At 36.8% G+C, this 26,411-nt stretch overlaps 1 protein-coding gene across 1 annotated transcript; it reads left to right on the forward strand.

Moving 5' to 3' along the window:
* The first annotated feature begins 1,493 nt into the window (after positions 1 to 1,493).
* LOC128864748 (uncharacterized) lies at positions 1,494 to 23,944 on the forward strand. The gene is made up of 5 exons (XM_054104504.1): positions 1,494 to 1,837; positions 1,903 to 2,130; positions 23,423 to 23,499; positions 23,558 to 23,666; positions 23,721 to 23,944. The coding sequence occupies exons 1-5, from the start codon at positions 1,612 to 1,614 to the stop codon at positions 23,942 to 23,944; spliced, it is 864 nt and encodes a 287-aa protein (XP_053960479.1). The 5' UTR covers positions 1,494 to 1,611.
* Positions 23,945 to 26,411: the final 2,467 nt, after the last annotated feature.

Raw genomic sequence — 26,411 nt, forward strand, 5'->3', positions numbered from 1 at the left:
CACGTTTTGGCATATATTTCGAGACCCTAGTCATCAATAGGTATGAAAATTACCCCGTATTAAAGCACTTATCAACAGCTTTCATTTGATATCCATATTGTACAAACACATTCTAGGGTCCACGTTTTGGTCTCTATCTCGAGACCCTAGTCACGGAGCGGATGGAAATACTCTGAACTAAAGCATTCACCAACAGCCTCCATTTGATACCCATATTGTACATACACATCCGAAGGTTACCCGGGTCCACGTTTTGACCTATATCTCGAGACCCTATTTACCAATAGGTATCCAAACTATACGGAAACCATCTTCAATACCTCCTTAACAATGTGTGTAAGTTTGGTTTAATTCGGTGCAAAGACACGGCGGGTCCACGTTTTGGCATATATTTCCAGACCCTAGTCATCAATAGGTATGAAAATTAACACGTATTAAAGCACTTATCAACAGCTTTCATTTGATACCCATATAGTACATACACAACCAAAGGTTACCCGGGTCCACGTTTTGTTCTATATCTCGAGACCCCAGTCACGGAGCGGCATGAAAAATACTCTGTACTAAAGCATTCACCAACAGCTTCAATTTGATATCCATATTGTACAAACGCATTCTAGGGTCCACGTTTTGGTCTCTATCTCGAGACCCTAGTCACGGAGCGGCATGAAAAATACTCTGGACTAAAGCATTCACCAACAGCTTCCATTTGATACCCATATTGTACATACACATCCGAAGGTTACCCGGGTCCACGTTTTGACCTATATCTCGAGCCCTATTTCCAAAATAAAATATAATCCATGTTACTCGTGGCTGATGTAGCTTTCGAATGGTGAAAGAATTTTTAAAATCGGTCCAGTAGTTTTGAGCCTATTCATTACAAACAAACAAAGTTTTCCTCTTTATAATATTAGTATAGACAACATATCTTATAAGGTATATGGTAAATATTACCATACATTTTTTCCTTCATATATAATAAAAAAATTAATAATTATAACATTAAAACAACAGGTATTATTAACAAACTTGGTTTTATTTTAAATTCTTCAAGTGAATCAAATTAATAATAATCAATAAGAAGGCATACGCAAATACAATTACGTGAATTTATATATGTACATTTGCGCATATACATACATACATATATACGCTCACTTAAGTAGAAGAGAGCAAGATGTCGAACGTTGCCGTTCGTTTGCTTTGTCGTTCGTTCCGCCCTTTCGCTTGCAGTTCATTCAATGCAATGAGCAAGGTAACGGCAATGAGCAAGGTAACACTAATGAGCAAGGTCACACTAATATGAGCAAGGTAACACTAATGAGCATGGTAACTACACATGAGCAAGGTAACACTAAAGAGCAAGGTAACTACACATGAGCAAGGTAACGACACATTTTTTCGTGCGTGCAGCCTGTTAAATCGAATTATAAGACGTTATCACGTCAAAAACATAAGACACAGATGTCACTGCATATGTGGGGCAACAGCTCACTGGGCATTTTTCGGTGCAGAAAATCGTCATGCCGAACTAAATCTGGGGTGTCTAGAGCGAGCGGGACTTGGTTTGAAAATGCCAAGATTTCGCTCCCCCATATTTTTCACATCATGTATGGGTATGCACATCACTGGTCGAATGCCATGACGAGAGAAGAAAATTTCGTCGAGGGCTCCTGCTTGTCTAACGAAACAATAACTGACTGGTACAGTTATTGCCGTGAGGCTGTTGTAACATATCAGGTTGACAAGCAGGAGTCCAAAGGAAAAATAGGAGGACCGGGCAAAATCGTGCAAATAGACGAAAGCAAATTCGGCAAAAGAAAATATAATAAAGGTAAATTTTGTATGCCTGCAATATAAAACATTTTATTAATTAAAATATTTCTGTTGTTAATTTAGGGAGAAGAGTGGAAGGCTATTGGGTTCTCGGTATGATAGAGAACGGCAGCGAAGATTTAAGGCTGGAGGTATGTCCGGACAACGTGCGTTCGGCGGAGGTGCTCATACCTTTGATTAAAAAGCATGTTGCGGATTACTGGAAAGCATACGACTGCCTTCGCGATCATGGGTATGAGCACCTAAAAGTAAACCACAGCGACCCGGACAATCCGTTTGTGACGAGCGATGGTATTCATATACAGAGGATAGAATCTCAATGGAGGGTGGTAAAACGGTTCTTTCAAAAGGATAACTATAACAATCCAAGCAACTTCGCGGATATTATTGTAGAGTATCTTTGGCGCAAGTAAAATAAAAATAACGATGATCCTTTTGAAAAGCTGATTGATGTCATCAAATACAGTTACAAACCATAACATTCTGTCTTTTTATTCATTTAGTCTTTTACAGTTTTTACATATTTCTTGCTTCTTAGGTTTCGTTTAAGAAAAGTTAAAATTTTTTAACTATTCTTTTTTATATATAGATATTTAATATATAAAAAAGAATATATATCATATATTCATAATATAGTGAAAATTTGGAATTAAAAATCGCGCGATAAATAATATATATACATATATCCATAAATATACCTATATATAATATATATATATATATATATATATATATATGAATAGACGTACATAATATAGAAATGATTTGTAAATTTTTGTAGGTATATTCATTTATTATCTTCTAAAATTGTTTCTTTATACGGTGTCTGGCAGCACTTCGGCTGGTTGTAGTAACCAAAATAGGAGGATTCTTGGTCAATTTTACAATTTTTAAAATCAAATAACTTAAAAACTACAAGTCGCCGACAAGTGAGGTTTTCACTTTTAGAAAGTAGAATACCCCCTCTACCCCCCCTTAAACCCCTTTTTTTTAAATATACGGGGTAGGTGATGGGTATTTTCCCGCCCCTACTTTAGCTAGTTGCTATTGACGAAGTTCTGATAATGCTAAATAAGGGTGGGGTTAAGGTAGTACCATACCCCAATGATTTGGTCCTGATGGTATCAGGACCGTTTCCCTCAGTCATGGCTGAGATTTTGGAAAAGTCAGGCTGTACGCAGTCGCTGGGCTGCCACTTGCGGCCTCCGAGTCAACTCTGACAAAACGAAGCTGGTGCTATTTACCAGAAAATATAAACCTCCACCCTTTCGTCTTCCCAAATTAAACAACCACGTTCTCCCGCTCTCATCGGAAGTTAGGTATCTTGGAGTGATACTTGACTCCAAACTCCATTGGAAGCTACACATTGAAAATCGGGTAAAGAAGGCCAGTATAGCCTTCTACTCCTGCAAATCTATGTTCGATAAAAAATGGGAAATCAAGCCACAGGTCGTGCTGTGGATGTACAACGCAGTGGTTTTGTCAATTCTAACCTATGGATGCTTAGCTTGGTGGGAAGGTCTTTGGAAGGGCTGTAATAACACTATACTCGGGAGGGTGCAAAGGACTGCATGCATTGGCATCACCGGAGCATGTAAAACTTGCCCCAGTGCTGCCCTGAATGCCCTTTCGCACTTACTTCCCAACGACTCTTCCGTAATTTCCATCGCAGCCCAAAGTGCAATCAGGTTAAAGGAGATTGGCCTCTGGAGGGACATCTCTCAAGGGACATGGTAGCATTTCCGGGCAGTTAACACCGTATTTCTCCGAACTTCGAACAAATCTCTCTATGCGCAAACTAGAGTTTGAGGACGGGATTTGATCCAGGGGAAAATCTGCACCGAAGCTTGCACCTCTGTCTTTACTGACGGTTCCAAGATGGAGAAGGGGTTTTCTCTAAATCAGCCAATTTATCTATCTTCTTTAAACTGCCGAACATTGCTAGTGTTTTTCAAGCAGAAGTCTTTGCGATCCAACAGGCATGCAAAATGCTTGGGGTACGCGGGAGCGAGGGAGATATTAACATTTTCTCCGACAGTCAAGCCGCGATTAAGGCTCTGACGGCGCCATGGTGCAGAACGAAATTAGTAAACTACTGTAAGGTGGAGAGCAAATCTTTTGGGTGTGCTGGTAACATTTCTCTGATCTGGGTTCCAGGATATGAAATTGCTGATGAGCTTGCCAGGAAGGGGACTGAATTGGCCTCAGAGACCTCCTACCCGGTCATCGGCATCCCCTGACAGTTGTTAAATGGGTACTGCACAAATTATTTCTCAGGAAAGCACAGAAAAGATGGAGCTCCATTTCTTCATGTGCTATTTCGAAAACCCTTTGGCCCCAATACGATATACAAATTACTCAGAAAGTCGTTTGGACTCCTCGCGATTCAATTTCCAAACTCGTAGCTGTGTTTGCCGGACACTGGACACACGCGGAAATGCTAGAGCTAACATTTAACACTTCCATTGCAGAAGCTGTGGGGACCTTTCAACGAAGGAGGCTGTAGAACATTTTCTCTGTAAATGTCCAGGTTTGACAGCTAGACGACTAAGGTCACTGGGTGCTCCTTTCTTCGACAGCCTGGGGCAGTGCGCCAACCTAAGTCCCATAAATCTTCTCCATTATATCAAGAGTTCTGGCTAGCTGTAGAAACCTGCCTCTTGGAGGACATAAAACTGTCAGTCTTAAGATTATGTGAAGAATAACTTTTGTCAACAAGTGCCACTTTAGACTCGGTAGGAAATTGAAAAACAGCACCCACTATTGTCTCGACCTCTAAAAACAAAAATATCTCCAATTTCTCATCATTTCTGTTCTTTAATGCGGTGCGTAAGATGTATGGCTCTGTCGGCGTATGCAACAGGTACACGGGATTTTACTGGTTCGGAGAGAACCAGATCGGTTGAAAAGCCTGTGAAAGTGTAAAAGAGAACCAGATTCAGTCAAGTACTTGCCATGCATAAGAATGCAGCCTTTGCAGACTTAAGCTTAGCGAATTTTGCGCTGGAAGGGCGGAACTCAAGCCTCATAAGAGTCAACTGATCTAGAAGTTCTTAGTTGAAGACCACATCGTTTGTTCGTTGACTGGGCTTTGGAACAGGTCCCAAATTTTAGTCGAAAAATCGAGGGGTATTGTTTTTCAGTTGAATAACTATGTTTTAAAGCAAAATTGCCGTACACTTGTATGACACGACTCTATCCCATACGAGATTGGAATCCACCTATTTGGAATCTATTCATAAAAAGTCACTGCTTGTTGTGGATTCTGGGCCGGTGACGTTAATGCTTCGTACTTTTTCGAAGACGAAATTGATGATACATTTACTGTTATGTGCGGGCACAACAGCGCGATGATAACCAATTTTTTTTATTCCAAATTTGCTTATATGAATGTGGACGCCATCTGACTTTAGTCGAATGGCGCCAATTGCCAAACAGTGAAGGCCACGGTGGACATTCTTCTGGAACGATTTGAAGGTAAATGTACTGATGCTCAAAAATACTCAAGAAAAATACTGAAGTCTTACTGCCCATCACGTTTTTACTACCATCTGGACCAACTATATTTTTTTAGTTTTCTTTTCGTTCAACAAAATATGCATGTTCTAGGTTGTTCAATAAGTTTTGAGGTTAGATAAGACAAACATAATTTTATCGTTCGAAATACACTTTATTATTCAGTATAGTCTCCCTGAAATCAATACATTTGTTGCAACGAAATTCCAATTTTTGGCATCATCATTTGATTAACACCGCTTTCCAAGCATGCTTTTTTTAGGTCTAGAAATGGATGGGAGCCGCTAGAGGTGAATACGGTGGATACTCCAACAATTCAGACTTTAATTTATGGATTTTAGTGATTGTCAAAATACTTTTGAGACACGGGTCTCTTGCAAACTAGGTATTTTTTCACGATTTTTTTCCTTCAGCTGTTCTAGAAGGATACAATAATATTCATAATTTATTGTTTTACTACCTTGCAAGAAGTTCGCAAACAAAATTCCTTTCGAATCCCAAAAAACTGATGCTGATACTTCCTTGACATGTATTCGTTTCGGAGCCGAAGAACCAGGTTCAGACAACTCTTTATCCTTTGTTTTGATTTAGGATCATACTTTCAAGGTTCATCCATAGTGACGAATAGACGTACACAATTCACTTTATCCTTTCGAAAACGCTCTAGATGTTGCTGAGAAAGTAGCATTCGAATGTGTTTTGTTCCAGCGAATGCGTCACCCATTGTGCATACAGCTTTCTGAAACCCAATACTTCTATCAAAATATTGCTTACACTGACCAATGAGATGCCTATCGCTTCTATTAAAACTCTTTAACTCCTTCGACGATTTTCCAATACGATATTCTGTATCCGACAATTTCAGATGTTTTTGCTGTTTGGACGTCCTAGGCGTGGATCGTCTTTAAGGCTTGTACGGCCAAGTTTAAGTTCCCCAGCCCATCTTTCTACTGTACTAATTGATGGCGAAAAGTCTTTATATACTTTGAACATTTGTTCGTAACTTTTCTTTGCTTTTAAACCTCCCAAAAGTAAAAACTCCATCACTGCGCGATACTTGATTTTTTAAATTGTAGAACATGTCAATACTAAATGGCTTATAAACAAAGAGTGAATTGACAGATAGAAATCAAACTTCACATACGTTAATGCGAAAAGTGTACCAACATGACAAAAAAAAATTTATTTTTTGGCTAGTAGCAACTCCTTCTCTTACGGACCTGCAAAACTTATTGGATAACCGAATAAGTATATGGACCGACTTTAAGTTCAAGAGACGTTTGAGAGCAAATTTTATTCTGCGTTGCCGTAAGTAGGTAATGATTTCTTACTAGTCAAAGAAGTATAACTCACGGCAATCGAAGTGCAAAAGTTTCTTTTCTTTATATGTTTTTCAAGGTGAAAGTAAATTTCGCGATACATGTCAGCAGCACTCCTCCTAGGACTTTGTTATGACTCTGGCCTCTTCTTAGGGTTCTGTTCTGTTCTTCGCCTTTCTGTTATTTTACTATTAGGTACTCAGAAAAATATTTCAGAGCGTTAAAAACCAATCCAGTCTTTTGAAGTACCACGCCGGCTTTGAGCAGAACGGGTATGCAACTTCTTCTTTTGTCATTACCAAATCGTTTTAGCAAAAGCAAATAGCAAATATCTTTCATAAATATTGAAGGAATCTTACTTTTTCCTTACTAGCCAGCTGAAATATCCGAAACAAAACAAAAGTTTCAAAATATGGAAATAAATAAGGCAACTTTAAACTATCGCCATTAAATTTCAATAACTGGGCACATTCAACCAAATATCCCAAAACGATAAACTTTTATTGCTTTGATTTATTTAAATACATCTCCCGCATTACTTTTATACGACAGCTGTTACCCGTCTGTACTAAGTGTCCTGCTCTCTATGCTCCAAAGTTCAATATTTTGTTCGGCTTTTTCAATTTTTTTTTTGCCATTTTGCTGTTTTCTTCTTTGCATCAATGGCACATTTGGCCTGCTATCCATCGATGCTATTTTTTGGACAACAAATGATCCGCGCACAATGTGCTCAGTCAATCTAATTTGATCCACTTGCTTAGTGCTTCGCTTGAATATTACATACTTACAGAATACACACACACATATGTATATTTATATATCAAGTCCTTACGTTCCCGCATATCGATGAGTTTTTTCGTAAAAAGCTGAATGACCGTAAAAAGGAGATACAGATGGACAGTAAGGCAGGCATTTAACTATATACTTAGTATGCAAAGCATTTGCGTTGACCTTTTGAAAGTAAATTTACCGTTACTATATTTTATCTTATTTCGTTCTATTGTAGTTATTTATAATGATTAGGCAAGAAGGGCCACTTGAAATTTGCTGCCTTATATTAGGATCAAAGAAAATTTATAAAAATGGTGGTTAAGGAATCCCATTGTTAAGGCAAATCTATTGGGAAAAATAGGGAAAATCAAAATTGAATATATTTTTTATACCTGTGAAGCAACAAATCTGTTTTCGGATTATACATATTTATTTAGAAGTTACATTTTTGTGAAATATAGTGGATATATAAAGAGCGCAAATAGTAGTAGAACATAAATAACTGAACTAAGACAATATATATACTAGGGATGCCCTTATTTTACGAACATTATTTTAGCTGAAAATATGTGTTAAAAGGTTGGCAGTAATTTATAGGACAAAAGTATGCACAGGTATTAGGGGTGTTATTATTTTTATGAATTATTTTTTATTTTAAAACATTTATGTGTTGAAAAGTATGTACTACTATTACACATATTAGGGGTGTTCTTATTTTCGGAACTTTATTTTTAATCCAAATCATGTGGAGAAAAATATATAAAGATTTTACAAATATTATGGGGCCCTTATTTTTGTGAACATTGTTATTTATTCCAAAATGTGTCTTGATAAATATAAACTAGTTTTTATTTGCGGTTCGGGTTGTTCTTATTTTCATGATTTTTTTTTTTTTATTTTAAAATATGTATATATTGAAAAATATGTACACCTATTACACATATTAAGGATGCCCCTATTTTCAGGAACTTCATTTTTACTCCAAATCATGTAGTGATTTCGGCCGCCGTGATCGAATGGATTGGTGCGTAACTACCATTCGGAAGACGTAGGTTCAAAGCTCCGTGAAACACCAAAATGAATAAAAAGTTTTTTTCTAATAGCGGTCGCCCCTCGGTATTCAATGGAAAAGCTCCGAGTGATTTTTTGCCATGAAAACGCTGCTCATAAGAAATATCTGCCATTCGGAGTCGGCTTAAACTGTAGGCCCCTCCATTTGCTCGACCAAATACCCAAAAAGAGGGTACACACCAATTATATATATATTTCTAATTCAAATATGTGTTGAAAACTTGAGGAGAACAAAGTGCGGAAAAACATGTACCAGTTATGAACATATAATTTGTTTAGTTTTATTTCGAAATATGTGGTAAGAACTTGAAACGACGAATATTATAGTTATCAAGTGTACAATCATTCGTTCTAAGAATATATATATATATTAGGGCGGGTCGCTTTAAAAATCGCTCATTGCTCTGTGAAAATCATATTCTAGGGATCAAAATAAGAAATTTTGCCGAAGGAACCATACCTCTAAAACGAATTCTGATGTCCCCCCATTTGGGTCGAACTTTTTAGTTTCTTTTCTCATGTAAAGGCCAAAAATGGTGATATTTTGAAATGATTGTATGGGGAACCCCCAGGGGAGTTCCAGGGGGTGTGCCACTGGCATGGGTGGATCGGCCGTCCAAAGTTAGTGGGGGTCGGTCATACATTTGGACTCGATTGGAGCACTCTAAATGGGTCAAAGTGGGATTTTTCGTTCGAGCCAAATTGTTTTAGAGGTATGGTTCCTTCGGCAAAGTTTCTTATTTTGATCCCTAGAATACGATTTTCACAGAGCAATGAGCGATTTTTAAATCGACCCGCCAGGTAAATATATAATATTATTAAGATAAGTATTGAAGGCACACTAGGGTGGTACCCCTGGTATTTGTTTTGGCCAATGCTGGACTAATATATTAACTTCAAACTTTTTCCGAAAGAAAGCAGCAGCATGAGTTGTTGTTATTTATTAAAGGTTCGAATGAAGGCAATGAAGTCGACTTTGATGCGAATAAAATAATAATAAACAAATTTAAGCAAATAAATTCAAACGTACGCAAAAGTAAAAAAAAGTGAAGGAAAAACACATAAATTTTGCGCTATGATAAGGCGCAAATAATGGCAAAAACAGCGGGTGCCACATATGACAAGTTGAATCTTAATATTTGATGTCATACTTCACAGGATATGCGCAGCTGAGGCTTCGCGGCAATTCGGCTACAAAAGTGAGAAAAATGTTTAAGGGAGTGCGGATATTGGTACACATATGTATATGTAGATGTTTATAAATTTTTATATAATATTGCATTGATTTTCAGTCCCTGTTTCCACCACACACCACGAGACTTTAATTTTGAAGTGCTAAACAAAGTGTTTCATTAATATTAGTAAATTCGGCATACTTACAAATTTTTAATATAATAATAATATTTATGTACATATACGAGTATGCACTATTGGATCGCAGTAGTACCGTTGTTTGTATTGTAGTTTCTAAAAGTAGTTGCTACTTATGCATATTTAATTATCATATTCCAAAATCGCACGAGAGGTTTTTTCTTCCAGGCGCCATTGCTTTCCATTAAACTGCACTAGAAAATTTTTGTGTGCCACTGTTAAGGATAGTGCGCAAAGGTGCAAAGTCGTGAGATCCATATGCCCACAGGTAGATCGGGGCGCTCGAAGGAACTTGTAAGGCTAACAATGCCGCAGCTCTCGAATTTGATAGGTATCCTTACCGGACATTGTCCGTTAGGTGTCCATGCGGTGAGACTTGGAATTGCTTTGGGCTGTCTGGAAGACGAGGTGGAATCATCTCAGCACCTTATTCTCAGCTGCCATGCTCTCGACGGGCAAACATTTAGACATCTGGGCTCTTACTTTTTCGCTACACCTGCGAATATTGCGGATTTAAATATCACGCATCTGGGGAAATTCATCAGAAGCTTGAAGCGGCTAAAACAAACGTAAATAGCCACTGTTGGTCGTTATTCTCTAATTCCAAGTCCTTTCTTCCTTTTTTTCCACCTGTCTGGTTCCTTTCCTTCTCTTCTCCCCTCCTCCCCCTGTATGGTATCATCTGAGTCTCTAGGGCCAATATCAAAAGTCGCTAACTCCATCAGGGGCGGATCCTAAATTTCAATCTGAGAGGTGCACAAGAGGCCAGCTGTGGACTTAAAATTTTTAGATGAATAATAATTAAACCAGTAATACCAACTCTACTGAAATTTGACATCAACGGAAGTTAGTTTCAATCTCCTGAAATACTGCTTTTTTTCAGAGGTGAATCCATTATTTAAGCAACCTCGACATAGATTTAAATATTTTATATTTACTTAAAATGAATTAAAAAGTAAGTAAGCTAGAGGATAGTAAACAATCAACTGAGCCGATATCAATTCAATTGTTTCACGTACAGAACACAATAAAATCCGGGGATTCCCCGACCGCATTGCTCTTATGTGATCAGTGGTAAAAATAATTTGGTTACTCATTACAATTGTGTGAAACAAGGTATAATTGAATTGAAATATATTTTATTAATATATTTCTTAACACAACGTAGGATTTTTGTTAATTTCATAAAAAGTTTTAAGGTAAAAATAAATTTAAAATTTCAATTATAGATCGATAGTTTATCGACGATAACACACCAATAGGTAGTGCACTATTTTATATGTACATATATATATATATTATATATACCTATATATAATTGGCACGAACACTCTTTTTTGGGTGTTTGGCCGAGCTCCTCCTCCTATTTGTGGTGTGCGTCTTGATGTTGTTCCACAAATGGAGGGACCTACAGTTTCAAGCCGACTCCGAACGGCAAATATTTTTATGAGGAGCTTTTTCATGGCAGAAATACACTCGGAGGTTTGCCATTGCCTGCTGAGGGGCGACCGCTATTAGAAAAATGTTTTTCTTTTTTTTTTCTTAATTTGGTGTTTCACCGATTTACGACATACATATAGATCGCTATAGCCATCTACCGAGAAAATAATGAATTTTTTTTCTCCAAACTAATATTTTCTTTTTGCATTTTTGTAAGAATTCGCCAAATTGTCTTTAAAAGAGCAACTTACGGGTATAAGGGCTTGAAGTTTCTGAACTATTATGCCTCAAAAATGCTAAGTGTGTGCTGTGATTTTGCAATGATATAATTAATATGATTAGTGAAAATGAACTTTGCAACGAAAAAAACACCCAAGCCCATAGTCTCATTAACCGATCTCAAACGGCAATTTGAAATAAAATAAAATGTTTGTAACAATTTTAGTTTCATCTTAAAAAACTGGAGCAGTTTTTAAAGGAAATAATGTCTATTCGCCGTACTGACGTCCCACCAAATGGGAAGACGCTTTTGTATTCTGTCATTCTTGGTACATTACTATAGCGAATATCACGAACAAAAATGTATTTTCTTGTCTCTTTTAACCTTATTAAAATTCTCCAAGTTTTCCAAAGTCAGTTGACTCTGTGTAAATTCATTTCTCCATTTTTCACACAACAAGTTTTAATATTGAGCGACTGTAATCTCCCTTTTAGGCCTTTCAACCAAAAAGGTTAATTACTCACACTTCGCTAAAATCGAAATGAAACCACTCGCCATTTGCGTGCCAACTAATCTGCAAATTGAACTGTCGGCGAACCGAGCTTTTCGATTTCACAACCAAACAAAAAAACAAAAAAATCGTTCACATTACAAACACAATTGCAATGGAAAAATGGCTTGCTGCACAGTGTAGCACCGATGGTAGCGAAAAGAATAAAAACCAATGTGGAAAAAAAATTAAAAGGGGGCTTAATTAAAATATCTTCAACTGAGAAATATTGAAAATATTGGATTATTATTATGAGGAAATTTGGCACTGCGACCTGCATGATCTATTTTGCTCCCTTTATATGCGGTAAGCAATACATATTTAAATTGGTGGTTTGGTTGGTTGGTTTAAGGGTGATCCCGCATCGGAGTACCACATAGATCGCTAGTTGGGTCCGTTGTGTTGCCCTAGAGCTCATTATATTATATAATTTCCCCCACCCAACCGAGATTTTGACTATAGATTTTGGTCCAAGATATCAATTCGTTTCGAGAATTTAATGAGAGATTCGATTTTCAGGTCCGAGAGTACTGAAAGATTGTCAATTGTTGGAGAGCCTAGAAGAGCGAGTCGACTTCTGGCTAGGCCGGGACAACTGCACAGCAAATGCCTGCTCGATGCTTCCTCATCTTCGTCCTTGCAGTATCTGCACAGGTCGTTTTGAGGAATCCCGAGCTGACGTGCGTGAGTGCCAAAAAGGCAGTGGCCGGTGATAAGAGATATTATATGCCTTAGTTCGTGTTTCGAAAGACTTATAAGGGTTCTTGTCTGTTTCAGATTGTAGGATGGCCAGATTTGTCTGGTCGTATCGCAAGTAGTTTCCACTCGCAATGTTGTGAAATTCTCGATCAATGGTCATTTTACATGTTGGGAGCGAAATGTGGATTGTGGGTAAGTTACTAACATTTGGTTGCGCAGCTCCAGCTCTCGCGAGGTCATCAACTTTGCAGTTACCTTCGAATCCACTGTGACCCGGTATCCAGATAACTTGGACAGAATTCTGAACACTTATCTCGTTAAGAGATAAGATACAGGATCGAACCACATCTGAGTGGGTATAAGAGGAGCTGAGTGCTCGAACGGCCGCTTGCCTGTCAGTGGAAAAGCGGAGATCCTCTAGTGATATTCTCTTTTCTAAGATAGTTTTCGCAGCTTACCAGATAGCCCATACTTGCGCTTGGAATACACTACAGTAGTCGGGTAATCTAAATGATAGATTGATGTGAGGGGAATTGGAAAAGATTCCAAATCCCACTTTATCGTCTTGTTTTGGACCATCTGTATATATAATCAGAGGGCCATCGATTTCTGTAAGATTTGTCTTCCATTCTTCCTTGGTTGGGAGTGAACAGGAGAATAGCAAGGGTGGTGATGGAAGACTTACATGATAGTCTATGTCGGAAAAGATAACAGTGATCCTGTTCAGTATGGCCGAATGGCCAAGATACTTTTTCCATTTCGATATGGCATTCATGCGTGTTGCTGCTATCGCTGCAATCGCTTTGCCAGCCAGATCGATAGGGAACAAGTGAAGCAACGTATTTAGAGCTTTAGTAGGTGTTGTACTTAAGCATCCTGCTATCAGTGGTGGCTTAGAACTAAAACTTTTCTTTTTACATTTTATTCATTCCGTTACCAGAGCAACGATTCAAATGGAAAGGTAGCAAAGGCTTGGAAAATTATCAAATCAGCAGTAAATATGTTTTACTATAGCAGGAAACAAAATTCCATAGAAAAGGAAAAATACTAAAATTTATTGAGGAAGTTGGGCTCAGAGAATTTCCCTGAATACATAAAGAGGGCGTAAGAGATCTTTCAGGTGGTAGTGAGAAATCTCCTCATATTAATAATAATAATTATAAGTCATTAATTTTATATAATATTACCAATTCTGGTTATTAAGTAAAGAAATTGACGCTCATTATAGTAAAAAATAGTAGAAAAAGTACGCATGCGCCAAACGACAGAATAATGCCGTAAGGCTATTCAAGATTCAATTACTAAAGGTTTGCTCACTTGTGGCATTCGATTTTTGGTACACCTTTATAAAAGGTTGCATTTAAGAAGGTGAAGAAAGTGGAAAAATTAAATCCGTTTTGGTAGAAGTGGTAGAAAAAAAGTATGGTTTTCTTTAAATGGAAACAAACTGCGAATGGCTTAAAAACCAAATTTTATTTAATATGTAAGTAACATATTTCATGGATAATGTTAATATACATATTTCATATATGCCCATATTTTTGTATATAAATAAATGTCTACGAGGGTGGATTGATAAGTCTTTAGAATGAAAAACTAGACATTGGTTTTTTAACAAAAAATTGATTTATTTTTCAACAGAATCTCTTTTTAAGTCAATACATTTTTTCCAACGCTTTTCTGGCATATTTATTCCTTCTCTAAAATAAGTTTTTTCAAAACCTTCAAAATAAGCATTTGTTTCAGCTATAACTTTACCATTTTTTCATTTTTGGAAAAAGGAAAAAGTCACTGGGAGCTAAATCTGGCGAATATGGCGGATGAGGGAGCAATTCATAGCCTAACTCATTTATTTTTTCCTGCGTTTTCCAAGATGAATGTGAAGGAGCGTTATCATGATGAAAGAGGATTTTCTTCTTCTTCAAATGTGGCCGTTTTCGCTTAATATTTTGGTTCAATGTATCCAACAAAGATGAATAATATTCAGCTGTGATGGTTTTACCCTTTTCAAGATAATCTATGAAAATTATACCTTGTGCATCCCAAAAATTAGATGCCATAACCTTACCAGCTGATGCAACGACCTTTGCCTTCTTTGGAGCACTTGAGCCACGTTCTACCCATTGTTTGGACTGTTCTTTAGACTCTGGTGTATAGTGGTGGATCCACGTTTCATCCATCGTTATGAAACGACGCAAAAATTCCGATGGATTTCTGTTAAACATGTCTAAACCAACTTTTGAAGTCGACATTCGGTTCATTTTTTGCAGAGGAGTTAGCAAACGCGGCACCCATCTTGCTGAAAGCTTTTTCATACCCAATTCATCATGTATTATGTTATGCACACGTTCATAACTAATGTTCACAATGTCAGCAATCTCTCTCAATTTAATTCATCCATCTTGTGTGACAATTTTGTACACTTTTTCCACCGTTTCTGGAGTCGTTACCTCTTTTGGCCTCCCAGAGCGTGGCTCATCTTTGGTGCTTATCCGACCACGTTTAAACTCGTTTACCCAATTGTAAACTGTTGCATTTGAGGGTGCATATTCCCCTAATACTGTCTGCAACTTCTCAATAATTTGTTTCTGGTTTAAACCTTTCAAATGAAAGTACTTTATAACAGCACGAAGTTCACTTTTTTCCATTTTTAATAAAAATACAATAGTGTTTTGCAAAAATAATTCTCAAAAAAGTACCATTTGACCATATGTTATGAAATTTTGACAGCTCGCTTTCGACAGTTCACTTTTAACGATCACATAATTAAGTAAATTAATGACCGATAGATGTCGCAATTCTAAAGACTTATCAATCCACCCTCGTATATGTTACAAATAGAAGTTATTAGCGGAAATTGCCAGTCTGATATTAAAACAAAAAAATTGCTTCACTTAATCCACGATTATATTATATTATGTGAATTAATTTTTAAATTTAAGGGGGCATCTCTTCCAAACAACGAGTTTTTCAATCACTTTTTGCGAAAAACTGACAGTATTTATTGTCTTAAAATAAATTACATATTAATATTCATTAATTTTGTTTGAAATAAAAATAAAAAAAAAATGGGGGCGCCACTGCTGCTCAAACGTGGCTCCAACCAGACACAAATTTTTCATTAAAATAATATTCCGCCTTGCACTGACGTATTTTTAATGAAAAATGATGAAAACAATAGTTTTAGTTATAATTAATATAAAATTTGAGTCCATGCAAGGAATATTCCTCTGAAATTTTTAGTTGATGTCTTGATTATTTTTTGAGTTATGTTCGACAGCGCGGAAAAAAACATATTTCGAGAAAAACGCGATTAAAGTTTGCGTTTTTACTTAGCATTCGTTCTACGCTAAGCACTTCACTGAATTTTTAGGGACTTTTTTGACTTTCTGTTAAGCTTAAAACATTGAGATACTCTTTGGATTTAAAATTTTTAAAGCCAAAAAAAAAGGAAGATTTGAAAGTGCTGGAGGAGCTGCCCCTTAAAACCGATCGGGAAGTTGTGAAGTTTCGCCAAAAGGTTTGTTAAAAAAATAAAGTGAGTTTTTAATTTTCGTGGGCCACGTACATTCGACTTTCGATTATTATTATTTTTTATGTTAGTACGCTCGTCTCGTGGTTTTAGCAATATAAAATTTTTAGATTGTTTGTGAGAGGCATAAATAAGACAAGTGCTTACCTAAGCAAAATATAATCATAATAAATTCTTAAATAGAAGAAATGGACTCATCAGGCGTTTAATTGAGTAAAAGTAAACTTTGTATAAATTTACGTCTTATTTTACTACGCTTTGCCCACGTGAGCTTGGAGGTTTGACCTCCAAGTCACTATTATTTTTACATTACTACCTACATGCATTCCTCCAAAAAAGCTTCTTGTCGTCGGCGCTGGCATTCACGTGTCTGGACACGCAATAAAATCGAGAAAACTGTTTCCTGAACAAATCTTTTCTTATTGAATAATGTATGTTCTTATCGAATATAGAATATAGCTGTAAACGAATGATTATAGCCAAAGCCTTCATCCACATTAGAGTTAGTATTTGTTTCGCCAGAAATGTCAATAGAGCAAGAATACACGTAAGCTCAGTTCACTTTGTCCATCAAAGGGCTTGTAGCCCAGTATAATATCATGTTCACCTTATTCGCCAAATCGGGCACCATCTGTCTTTTATCTGTCTAGGGTTCTATCAGTGTCAAAGGGAGCAGTATTTGAATTCAACGAAGCTGCAGGCGAAGAATAGCTGCAGATAGAAGAATAATTCCCGAGCTCACAAACAGCATTGTAAATATTCCCTGAGTTTGTATTGAAGGTTATAGATAAACAATTAAAATTTATTATTTTAGAAATATAAATATTTGATATTTTCTTAGATATTTAATTTTTTTAATGGTTTGAATGCTGTTTTCATTGCACTATTATCATTTTCATGTCTAAGATACCCAAGTGGCCATGAAACCTATCGAAGTGTCCATGTTTTTGATTTACCCGTAATTTCTTCCTGCTTAAGGTTCCTAGACTCTTTCTATGTTATGTGGCGCCGAAATCCGAAATGGTGAATTCCTGCGAGTGACTTCTCCGTTGAAACTATTGAGAAGAGCAACTTATTGCGAAACAATTTCAGAGTACATCAATTTTTGTAAGTAAATTGTGGCTATTTATAGCGACACGGACCTATCTGTCACAGAATGGCATATGACAAATATCAGACAGGGTGTAATTATTTTAATGAAACAAGAAATTTAAAAGTAATGTTAAAATAATATTTTAATATACAGACGCCAACTTAAAAGTGGTAAAGTAAATCACGGTTATTTTCCAACTAAATTTAGCGTAATAGCTGTACCTTTTTTTTTTAAATGTATATACCACTTTCTTCATATGAGAAGAGGGCATTTCTGTAAGCCAATTTGACCAATTTTTCTAAATTTATACTTTCCGAATTAAGATAAATGTGCAAGCCGTAAATTGGGCCACATTTAACGTTTTCGTTCACAAGAGGCGTAGACCTGGCAGTTTGCTTTGTGAAAGTAACGCGCATACCAATTTCATCGAAATCGGAGCACATTTATTATTTTTGACCACTGCCAATACGAGTAAATTATACTGTGCGTCGCCTCATACATGCATTTTTTGGTAACTCATACGCCCTGGCAATTTAATGCACGATTGCACATTGCGCGCGCATTGCATATGCCAATGACAACAATTCAGCGATGGTTAACAAACCGCAGACGACGCAGATAGCAAACAAAAATAAGGAACCAAAAAACGGGGAGATGACAAGAAAAAAGCAAATGGATAAGAAGCAAATAAATGAAAGAAGAAAAAAAAACGAAATTTGCAATTCTTTGGAAAAAAGAGTGAAAGTGCGTTCATTGCGGAGTTGTTTTCTTTTTTTGTGTCATTGCTTACGTAAAGTTCGTGGTACTGTGTGCAAAGCACTTAACCTCAACCGGCCGTCGCACTGAAGAAGGTTAAAGAAAGAAAAGCAAATACCAGTTCACTCGATTCAATCCGGTCGGTGGCCACTATAACGCTCGACTGCAAATTTATTGCCGAAGGACACCTTTCCACTTACACGCGCCCCTTTTTAAAGCGCCTCTGCGTGCGCCACTTCACACCGCCCCTTAACTCAACTCATTTTGCTTGAAGTTCAAAGAGAATAAAAGAAAACAATGTGTATCAGGAAAAAAGCAGAGTGGGCTACGAAAACTTTATGCCTGCAGTGTCGGCAGGCAACATATGAGCACGTCGCGTTGCCAACTTCTTTAATACATACTCGTACTTCTTTCGATTGCAAAGATTTTTATTCCATTACTTTGCTGCCGCTAAGGATAAGCTAAGCGTGGAGACAAGCATATGTGAGTGACATACCACCGGGTAAGCGCTTGTGTGCGTGTGTGTGTGCGGGGTCGCTAAACGAAATTCAATTACAACATTGGCGTGCAATGACTACAACAACAACAAGCAGCAGCAACTAAGAATATTTACAACAACTATATATTGAATAAAACTTTTACAAATAAAATGCAGCATTTTTCGCTTGATTGCTATGTATTTAGTGTGTGTGCGTGCTAAGGAAACAAGCAATTGCGGCAGAAAGATTTTCGAATAGTCGGAAAAAAGCATTCGCCTGCATAGAATTGAATGAGAAAACTTTTTCCACATTGCGTTTCTGCAAATGATGTCGGCGACAGCTATCGTGACATAAACACATGCGCACGTGCATGCATATACAAATATTCAATAGTCAATATCTTCATCTCAAGCACTGTTGCTCTCAAACCTTTAATATTAGACACATTTTTGTTTTTTTTTGGGAGAACTTGTAAACCTCTTGGTTGCCAATTTCAGAATGGCATTTTCAAATTACTTGAATTCTTAGGACAATTAGCTAAATACTTGCACTTCAAAATATATTTATATAGATGCTAGCTGGTGCTCGCGCCTTTAAAATGAATTACTTTGAATAAAACACTTACCAACATATAATTTTTGAAATGTAAAGGCAAAATTTCTTTCTTTAGGGAGAAGCAGTCACTTTCAAATTTCGTCTAATGCAGCATAAAAAATGTAGATGGGTAATTTATACTACAGGGTGAAGTGTTACCAACTTCACTGTAAAACAGCTCATGACATTAAGGTCAAAATTGTTCTAATGACAGTTCAATATATTGTTTATAAGCCATCAAAGGCATTTCATCTCAGTTTTGTTGAATTTTTTTCTCTATGATGGAATTCAAACGTAATAGTGTGATTGCATTATAGGTATTTGGCTGGAAAATCACAACCAGCCATTGTTCGTGAGCTCAGTCACCTCAAAGTGAATAAAATGTTTGTGTACCGCACTATAAAACGTTACAATGATACTGATAGCATTGCAAAACGCTATGGAGATGGACCAAACAAAACCGCAACAAAGCCAGAAATGGTTCGGAAAGTGAAGGCTCGGCTTGAACGAAACCCACGTCGAAGTGGAAGAAAAATGGCCAAAGAACTAAAAATATCACAAGACAGCATTTGACGCATATTGAAAAATGGGCTCAAGGTCAAGACTTACAAGTTCCAAAAATCCACGATCTTTCACCCCAGCAAAACAAAGTTCGGTGCGAAAGAGCAAAGGAGTTGTTGCGCTTGCACGAATGTGGCGAATTTCCTAACATTGCGTTTCTGATGAATAAAATGTCCCAATTGAGCAGTTCATAAAGACTCAAAACGATCATGTTTACTTGACCGAACGCTTATACGAGAATTTGAGCCTACGTATGGCCACTCGAAGCAATTTCCCATCGCAAGTAATGGTTTGGGCCGCAGTGACCGCTGATGGACGATCTTCAATCGTTTGTATCGAGCCTGGTGTCAAAGTGAATGCGACTTATTATCGGGAAAATGTTTTAGAAGCTGCTTTAGAGCCGTGGACACGCAAACATTTCGGTCGTAGACCATGGACGTCCCAACAGGACTCGGCACCATCTCATAAAGCTCGCGTGAACCAAGAATGGTTAAAAAATCATGTTCCACACTTCATTTCGTCCACACAATGGCTTTCGAATTCAGCAGACGCAAATCCGATGGACTATTCCACCTGGTCCATTTTGGAGAGCAAGGTGAGGTCTAAAAATATGCCAGTATGGATGCGCTGAAAGATCAACAAGATTCAAACTTTATACAATACAAAAATTAGAAAAATTCCACAAACATTTCATTCGAATCAGATGGTTTCTTAAAAATATTGATATGCTGTTTTGTGGCTTATCAAACTTTAATTTAATAAATTGTAAGTTTGAAATTGCAAAGCAATCCCGCTGAATTTTTATAATTTTTTTCTTGACGCATGTAATAAATGTACGATATTTCTGAGAAAATCCTTAGAAACATTTTTAAAGAAATCCCAAAAGCCTTCTGATTGCAAGTAAAATAAATCAAACTATCTATACTTTATAGTATTGAATACACGAATAGATCGACTGATAGGAGATGAGTAATTACTATACTTCTCACTTTGTCCTCATAGAACGGAAGTAACTTACGCAATAGAAGTTGTAGAACATTAGAAATTATTCATTCTATATATTTTATAATTTGTTTTTTGGGACAGACCTACGTTTCTCAAGAGACTTAAGGCATTTTGAGCAATGAACTAGAACGATATACGGTTTATGATTATGAGTTGATTGATGGGCCTTTATAACAGGAGGCGCAAAATTAATCAATTATGAAAATATTTATAATATTTGCAAATATCGTCCTACGGCAATCATATTTGACACTTGTGAGCTAGACAATAAAGATTTCCGTCATTCAAAATAATTGTTTTTTTTAGTAAAAAGTTGAATGGTTAATTTTGCGCCACCCGATTAATTTTTTGCCCCCCTTTATAAAGCAGCGTATTCAAGATGTGGCCGAGCAAATGAAGTATAGAAAAGGTATATGGATCACAGAACTTACCAAACCTACTACGGAATAGGACTTCGAGTTAAAATAATTGACATGCTTATCAAAAATTAATATTTTGTAGAAAATTATTCCGAGATCTTTAGTCTCACTAACGCTCCTTAAGAAACAAATTGACAAACTAGAATATAGCTCGAAGATAAAATGTTAAAATTCCGCTATAAACCAGCAGTCAAAACTCAAAACCCAAAAAGTTACGGCAGAGTGGATTTAAAATAAAAATCATTGCTAAGGCTTACCACCTTGATTAACAAGTTCCCGGAAAAACAGCCAGGTGACGCTCTAAGTCAACAGGTTAGGTTGGCACGTCGGTGATTAACATTCCTATGAAAACTGTATCGCCATTTCTTGTACCTCTGCACTTTTCGATTTTTTACAGTACGAGTTTGTATCAAATTTTGGGTTAAAAATAAATTTAAAGGAGCGAAAGCCTAAGAAATGCTTAGTAACTGTTTCGGTAATGATACTTTAAAGAAAACGGCCGTTTATGAGTGGGATGAACGCTAAAGATCGTGAGCCAATGAGGATGACGAACGTAGTGGCAGAGGACTTAATACTGCTTATGGATCCGTTCAGGACATTATATTTAATGATTTGGATTTACGCGGAGTTGTTGTAAAGGTGATAACCGTCGTAAAGTGCTATAATTTTCAGTGAATTTTTGGCCACGAAACAAATACCATCCAGCAGCAATCGAATTCACCTGATTGGGCTTCCTGCGATTTTTTCTGTTTGATCGAGTCACAAAACCACTACGGGGAACTAGTTTTAACAGCCGAAAGGAGAGCTCCGAAACTAGAGCTCCACAAATGTTTCGAGGGCTCGACGAAACGCTGGCATAGGTGCGTTGCAGTTGATGGGAAATAATTTCATTTTTGACTTGTATTTTAATTTTTCTGAATATATTTCGAGAACTTTTTGATCAAGGTGCTAGTGCACTCCGAATTCCTTCCCCCGAGCCAAGTAGTAAATAAGTTTCCAAATTCGGCTATGAAAAGAATTTTTGACGTGATAATGTCTTATAATTCGATTTAGCCGGCTGCACGCACGAAAAAATGTGTCGTTATCTTGCTCAATCGTCGTTATATTGCTCATTCGTCGTTATCTTGCTCAATGGCCGTTACCTAGCTTGAACTGCAATTGAAAGCGCGGAATGAACGAAAAAGAGCACAATCCGCCCCCGCGTTCGGCAACGTTCGACATCTGGCTCTCTCCTACTTGAGTGAGCATATATTATATATGTACATATGTATATTTATTTGCATTTGTATTTGCATATGCCTTCTTCCTGTGTGCATGGTAATGAACCATTTCTCTGTTGAGAATAAGACGATGATAGGAAAAGTAGGAAATGAAAGGGGGTGTTTCGAGTGTAATGTGTCTTGAAAAAGTCAAATCGATGATGGTGCCTCTTAGTGTTGTTGACTTATTAACGTCTGATGCACAATCGAAATTGAAGATATCTTTCATGAATTTGATAAATGTTTCGTCATTTTTCACGTTTGTGTAAATGTAACTTGACCTATTCCATTGCAATTCCATTTACCTCCTCCTCTATATCCATACAAAATATCTATCAAACAAATAAAATAAAAATTTTGTTTTGAAAAATGCAACCATTCCATCAATATTTTCTTATGACGTTGTCACGTTAAACTATCGTCAGTAAACCGACTTTACAGACAACTTCTTTTTTTATTGTTAATTCAAATTAAATCCACTTTGAAGGAAAAATATATCAATGAACAATTTAACCATTTTCGAATTATGACAAATTGATGGCACTTTTTGAACAGAAACTACGCCCCAACCCACGTTTGATGTGTGAATTAAAGAGCGTTGGTATATTGTTAATTAAAAAATTATCACTTGCTGCAACAAATGTTTAATGAAAACTAAGATAGCGATAATGTAAACGAGTTTTGGCGAATTTTTTCTGAAATCTCCTATATAAAAACGTAAATTTGCAAATAATTTTAGTTTCGGATTAAATTCCAGTTTGAGAAATGCAACGATTTACAAAGTTTGTGCTGCTGCTAGCAGTATTTACGGTGACATGGCGTATCCAGTTGGTGGCAGCCTTCATTGGACCCCCTATAAGTAGGATCAGAACGAAATTCGAAAGGTTTTTTATTGTGTTTAAATATTTCGTATCTCCTGCACTTACAGAGCCAACTGGGCCGACAACAGTTCGAACAACTGTGACGACGACGCCACCAGAGAAATTTCATTTGGGTACAGAAAAGGTAGGAGAATTTCATATTTATTTTAGGCGAGGTATAGAAAATTTCACAAACATTCCAGATGAATTGGTATGGCACAAATGTATACTGCCAACGTAACAATTGGAAACTTTTGGTTTTGGACTCAGCAGAAATCCAGAAAGAATTTGAGGATTTTATTAAACGAAAAAGTAAAAAATCCGACTTTAAATCTTTTACACTTTTATAAAATTATGCTTTTGTAGATTTGCAAAACCTTAACTATTGGACAGCCGGCAATCAATTAGTAGATATGAAAACATGGCATTGGGACTTAGACGGGCCGGCATTCAATTATACTCATTGGGCAAAAGGTCAACCAGATAATTATAAAGGCAGCCAGCATTGCTTGCAATTATTTGCGAATAGTTTACAATGGGACGACTGCAATTGTGAAATCCACATGAATTTTGCATGCTTGAAATATTAATCTATTTAACAGCCAGTTAAGCAACTAAAAGAATAGATATTTAATATTGATTTGAAATAAAATTTGGCAAAAAAATATTTATTAAGATTTATGTCTTATGGCTACAGTTGAAGAAATTTATTATTTGCGCTAAGCTTCTCAATTGCACCCATAGTAATTCAACTCAAGATTATATAATAAAATATATAATAAAAAATACCGTAAACTCTCATTTTCAACTCGAAACGGAGAATAATTCCCAACATTTTTCTTCTCCTTAACAGGCGTTATAATCCTAGCGACCTAAGCGGTTTGCATTGAGTTAAACCAATTCCTTCAATTTTTACTCATTCTGGCTGAGCCATATTTTTTCATCTAGAGATGGTAAACATACGAGGGTTCCCTTTTATAAAACTTTGGTTCAAAAGTTCCCGGAATATATTCAAAATACAACTTTATTTTTGAAAAGTGATATTATCATCTTCGAAGTACTGTCCATCAACTGCAACGCACTTATGGTAGCGTTTGATTTATGTAGCTCTGGAAACATTTCTTGGCTCTCCATCTTCGATTTTTCCATTATTTTCATTTAGCTGTTAAAACTAGTCCCTCGTAGTGGAATTTTGACTCCATCAAACTGGAAAAAATCGCAGAGTGTCATTTAGGTGAATTCGATGGCTGCTGGATGGTATTCGTGTCGTTCTTAGTCAAAAATTCGCATATTCCCAAATAATAGTTTTTATTAATATAATTGGCTGAACTTCGGAGCTCTCCACTTATTCGGCTGGTATCTGGAGTACGTTTCGAACTCATAAACCCACGTCTTGTTTCCAGTAATGATGCGTTTAATGGATGTCAGATTTAGCCTTGGAAATCATGTCTTTGGCGATATCAACGCAGTCCCTATTTTGCATGAAATTCAAGACCTTGGGATCAACTTTGCAGCAACATGGCGCAAACTCAAATCATTAACCATGATCTGAATGGATCTATAAACAACGTTCAATCTCTCTGCCAGCTCTCTGATGGTTAATTTGCAGTTATTGATGAAATTTTCTTTCAGTTTATTGATGCTTCCATCAGTTTTTGGTGCCGACGGCCTGTCACGCGTGCAGAGGTAGATTTACTCAAGACGTCATAACTTTTGCAAATATCAAACAGTGGCCAAAAATTGCTAGGAGTGTTAGGTTGCAAACACAGTGCACGCTGAGACGAAGACGAAGATGAATACGAAGCTGAAGAGAAATTGCTTGCGTTGCGAGTAAACGAATAGGTTGCACAGTGCAAGACGAATTGCTTGCGCTTTTGTTATGTTAGTCGCAATGGACTCCTCATCAGATGATGACCTGCTGATTGAGCAAAGCTTATATTTTAAATTAAAACGAATAAAAGTAAATAAAAAAGTACACCCTATAAATTTGGGAAGAGAAGCATTTGGTGAATTTCATCATTTGTATGATGAGCTGCGCCACGATGAAAAGAAATTTGTGGAATATACCAGAATGACAATTAGCACATTTGATTATATTCTAATTAAAATTGAGCCACTTATTATTAAAAATTGGACTAATTTTAATAAAACGCAAATTATATGTGCTGAAAGGCTAAGGTAAAAAATAATTTAAAATATATTTAGTTTTATGCCTTTTATTGATTATTACTTCTCATTTAATTACTTGTTTATCGACTGTCTTAACTTAATTAACGTGCCAAAGCATAGACAGAACAAACAAACAAAAACCACGGTAACTAGCAAGCGATTCGTCTTCAAATTCAGTACAGCAGCGTTTGAAGCTGATTGCTTGCGTTTCGTCTTCATCTTCGTCTTCGTCACAGTGCGCACTGTGCGTACGAGCGAGCGAATTCATACGATTTGTTCTGCACTGTTTTTCGTCTTCAGCTTCGTCTTCATCTTCGTCTTCGTCTCAGCGTGCACTGTGTTTGCAACCTTAGTTACAGACGTGGCAACCTCGCCAAAAAGTTCTTCACGGAAAAAAGGTTTAGTTTTTTATTTGTTTTAAATGTTTTGAAAATCGACTATTTGCAGAGCCGAAAGGGCCCACAACACTTCGAACAGCAGCTACTCCAGAACCGACAACAGAGGCGGACAAATCGACAACAACACCGATAATGTCAACAACAGTACCAACAAAACTGTCAATGCCTATTAACGGGACGACGAAATTGACAACAACACCTACAAAGCCGACAACAGCGATAACAACACCATTAACAGTCACAAAAACCCCGCGAAAGCCATCAGAGAAGTTTCACTTTGGTTTGCAGAAGGTATGGTAGGAGAATATTGTTTACATTGCAGTCCAGGTATAGAAAATTTCATGAATATTCCAGATGAATTGGTATAGCGCAAACGTATACTGTCATCATAACAATTGGAAACTGGTTGTTTTGGACTCGACAAAAATCCAAAAAGAATTTGAGTATTTTATTGACCAACATAGTAAGATAATGCGCTAAAAATTCTTTA

The sequence above is a fragment of the Anastrepha ludens genome, chromosome 5 (genome assembly GCF_028408465.1).
Source record: "Anastrepha ludens isolate Willacy chromosome 5, idAnaLude1.1, whole genome shotgun sequence".
In the NCBI taxonomy this organism is placed as follows: Eukaryota; Metazoa; Arthropoda; class Insecta; order Diptera; family Tephritidae; genus Anastrepha; species Anastrepha ludens.

Bases quoted from the DNA above. Each gene is read 5' to 3' on its own strand.
- LOC128864748 (XM_054104504.1), top strand. From the start codon at position 1,612: ATGTATGGGTATGCACATCACTGGTCGAATGCCATGACGAGAGAAGAA. The intron at 23,500-23,557 runs GTAGGAGAATTT...CAAACATTCCAG, and splicing joins TTCATTTGGGTACAGAAAAG to ATGAATTGGTATGGCACAAA. The intron at 23,667-23,720 runs GTAAAAAATCCG...ATGCTTTTGTAG, and splicing joins GGATTTTATTAAACGAAAAA to ATTTGCAAAACCTTAACTAT.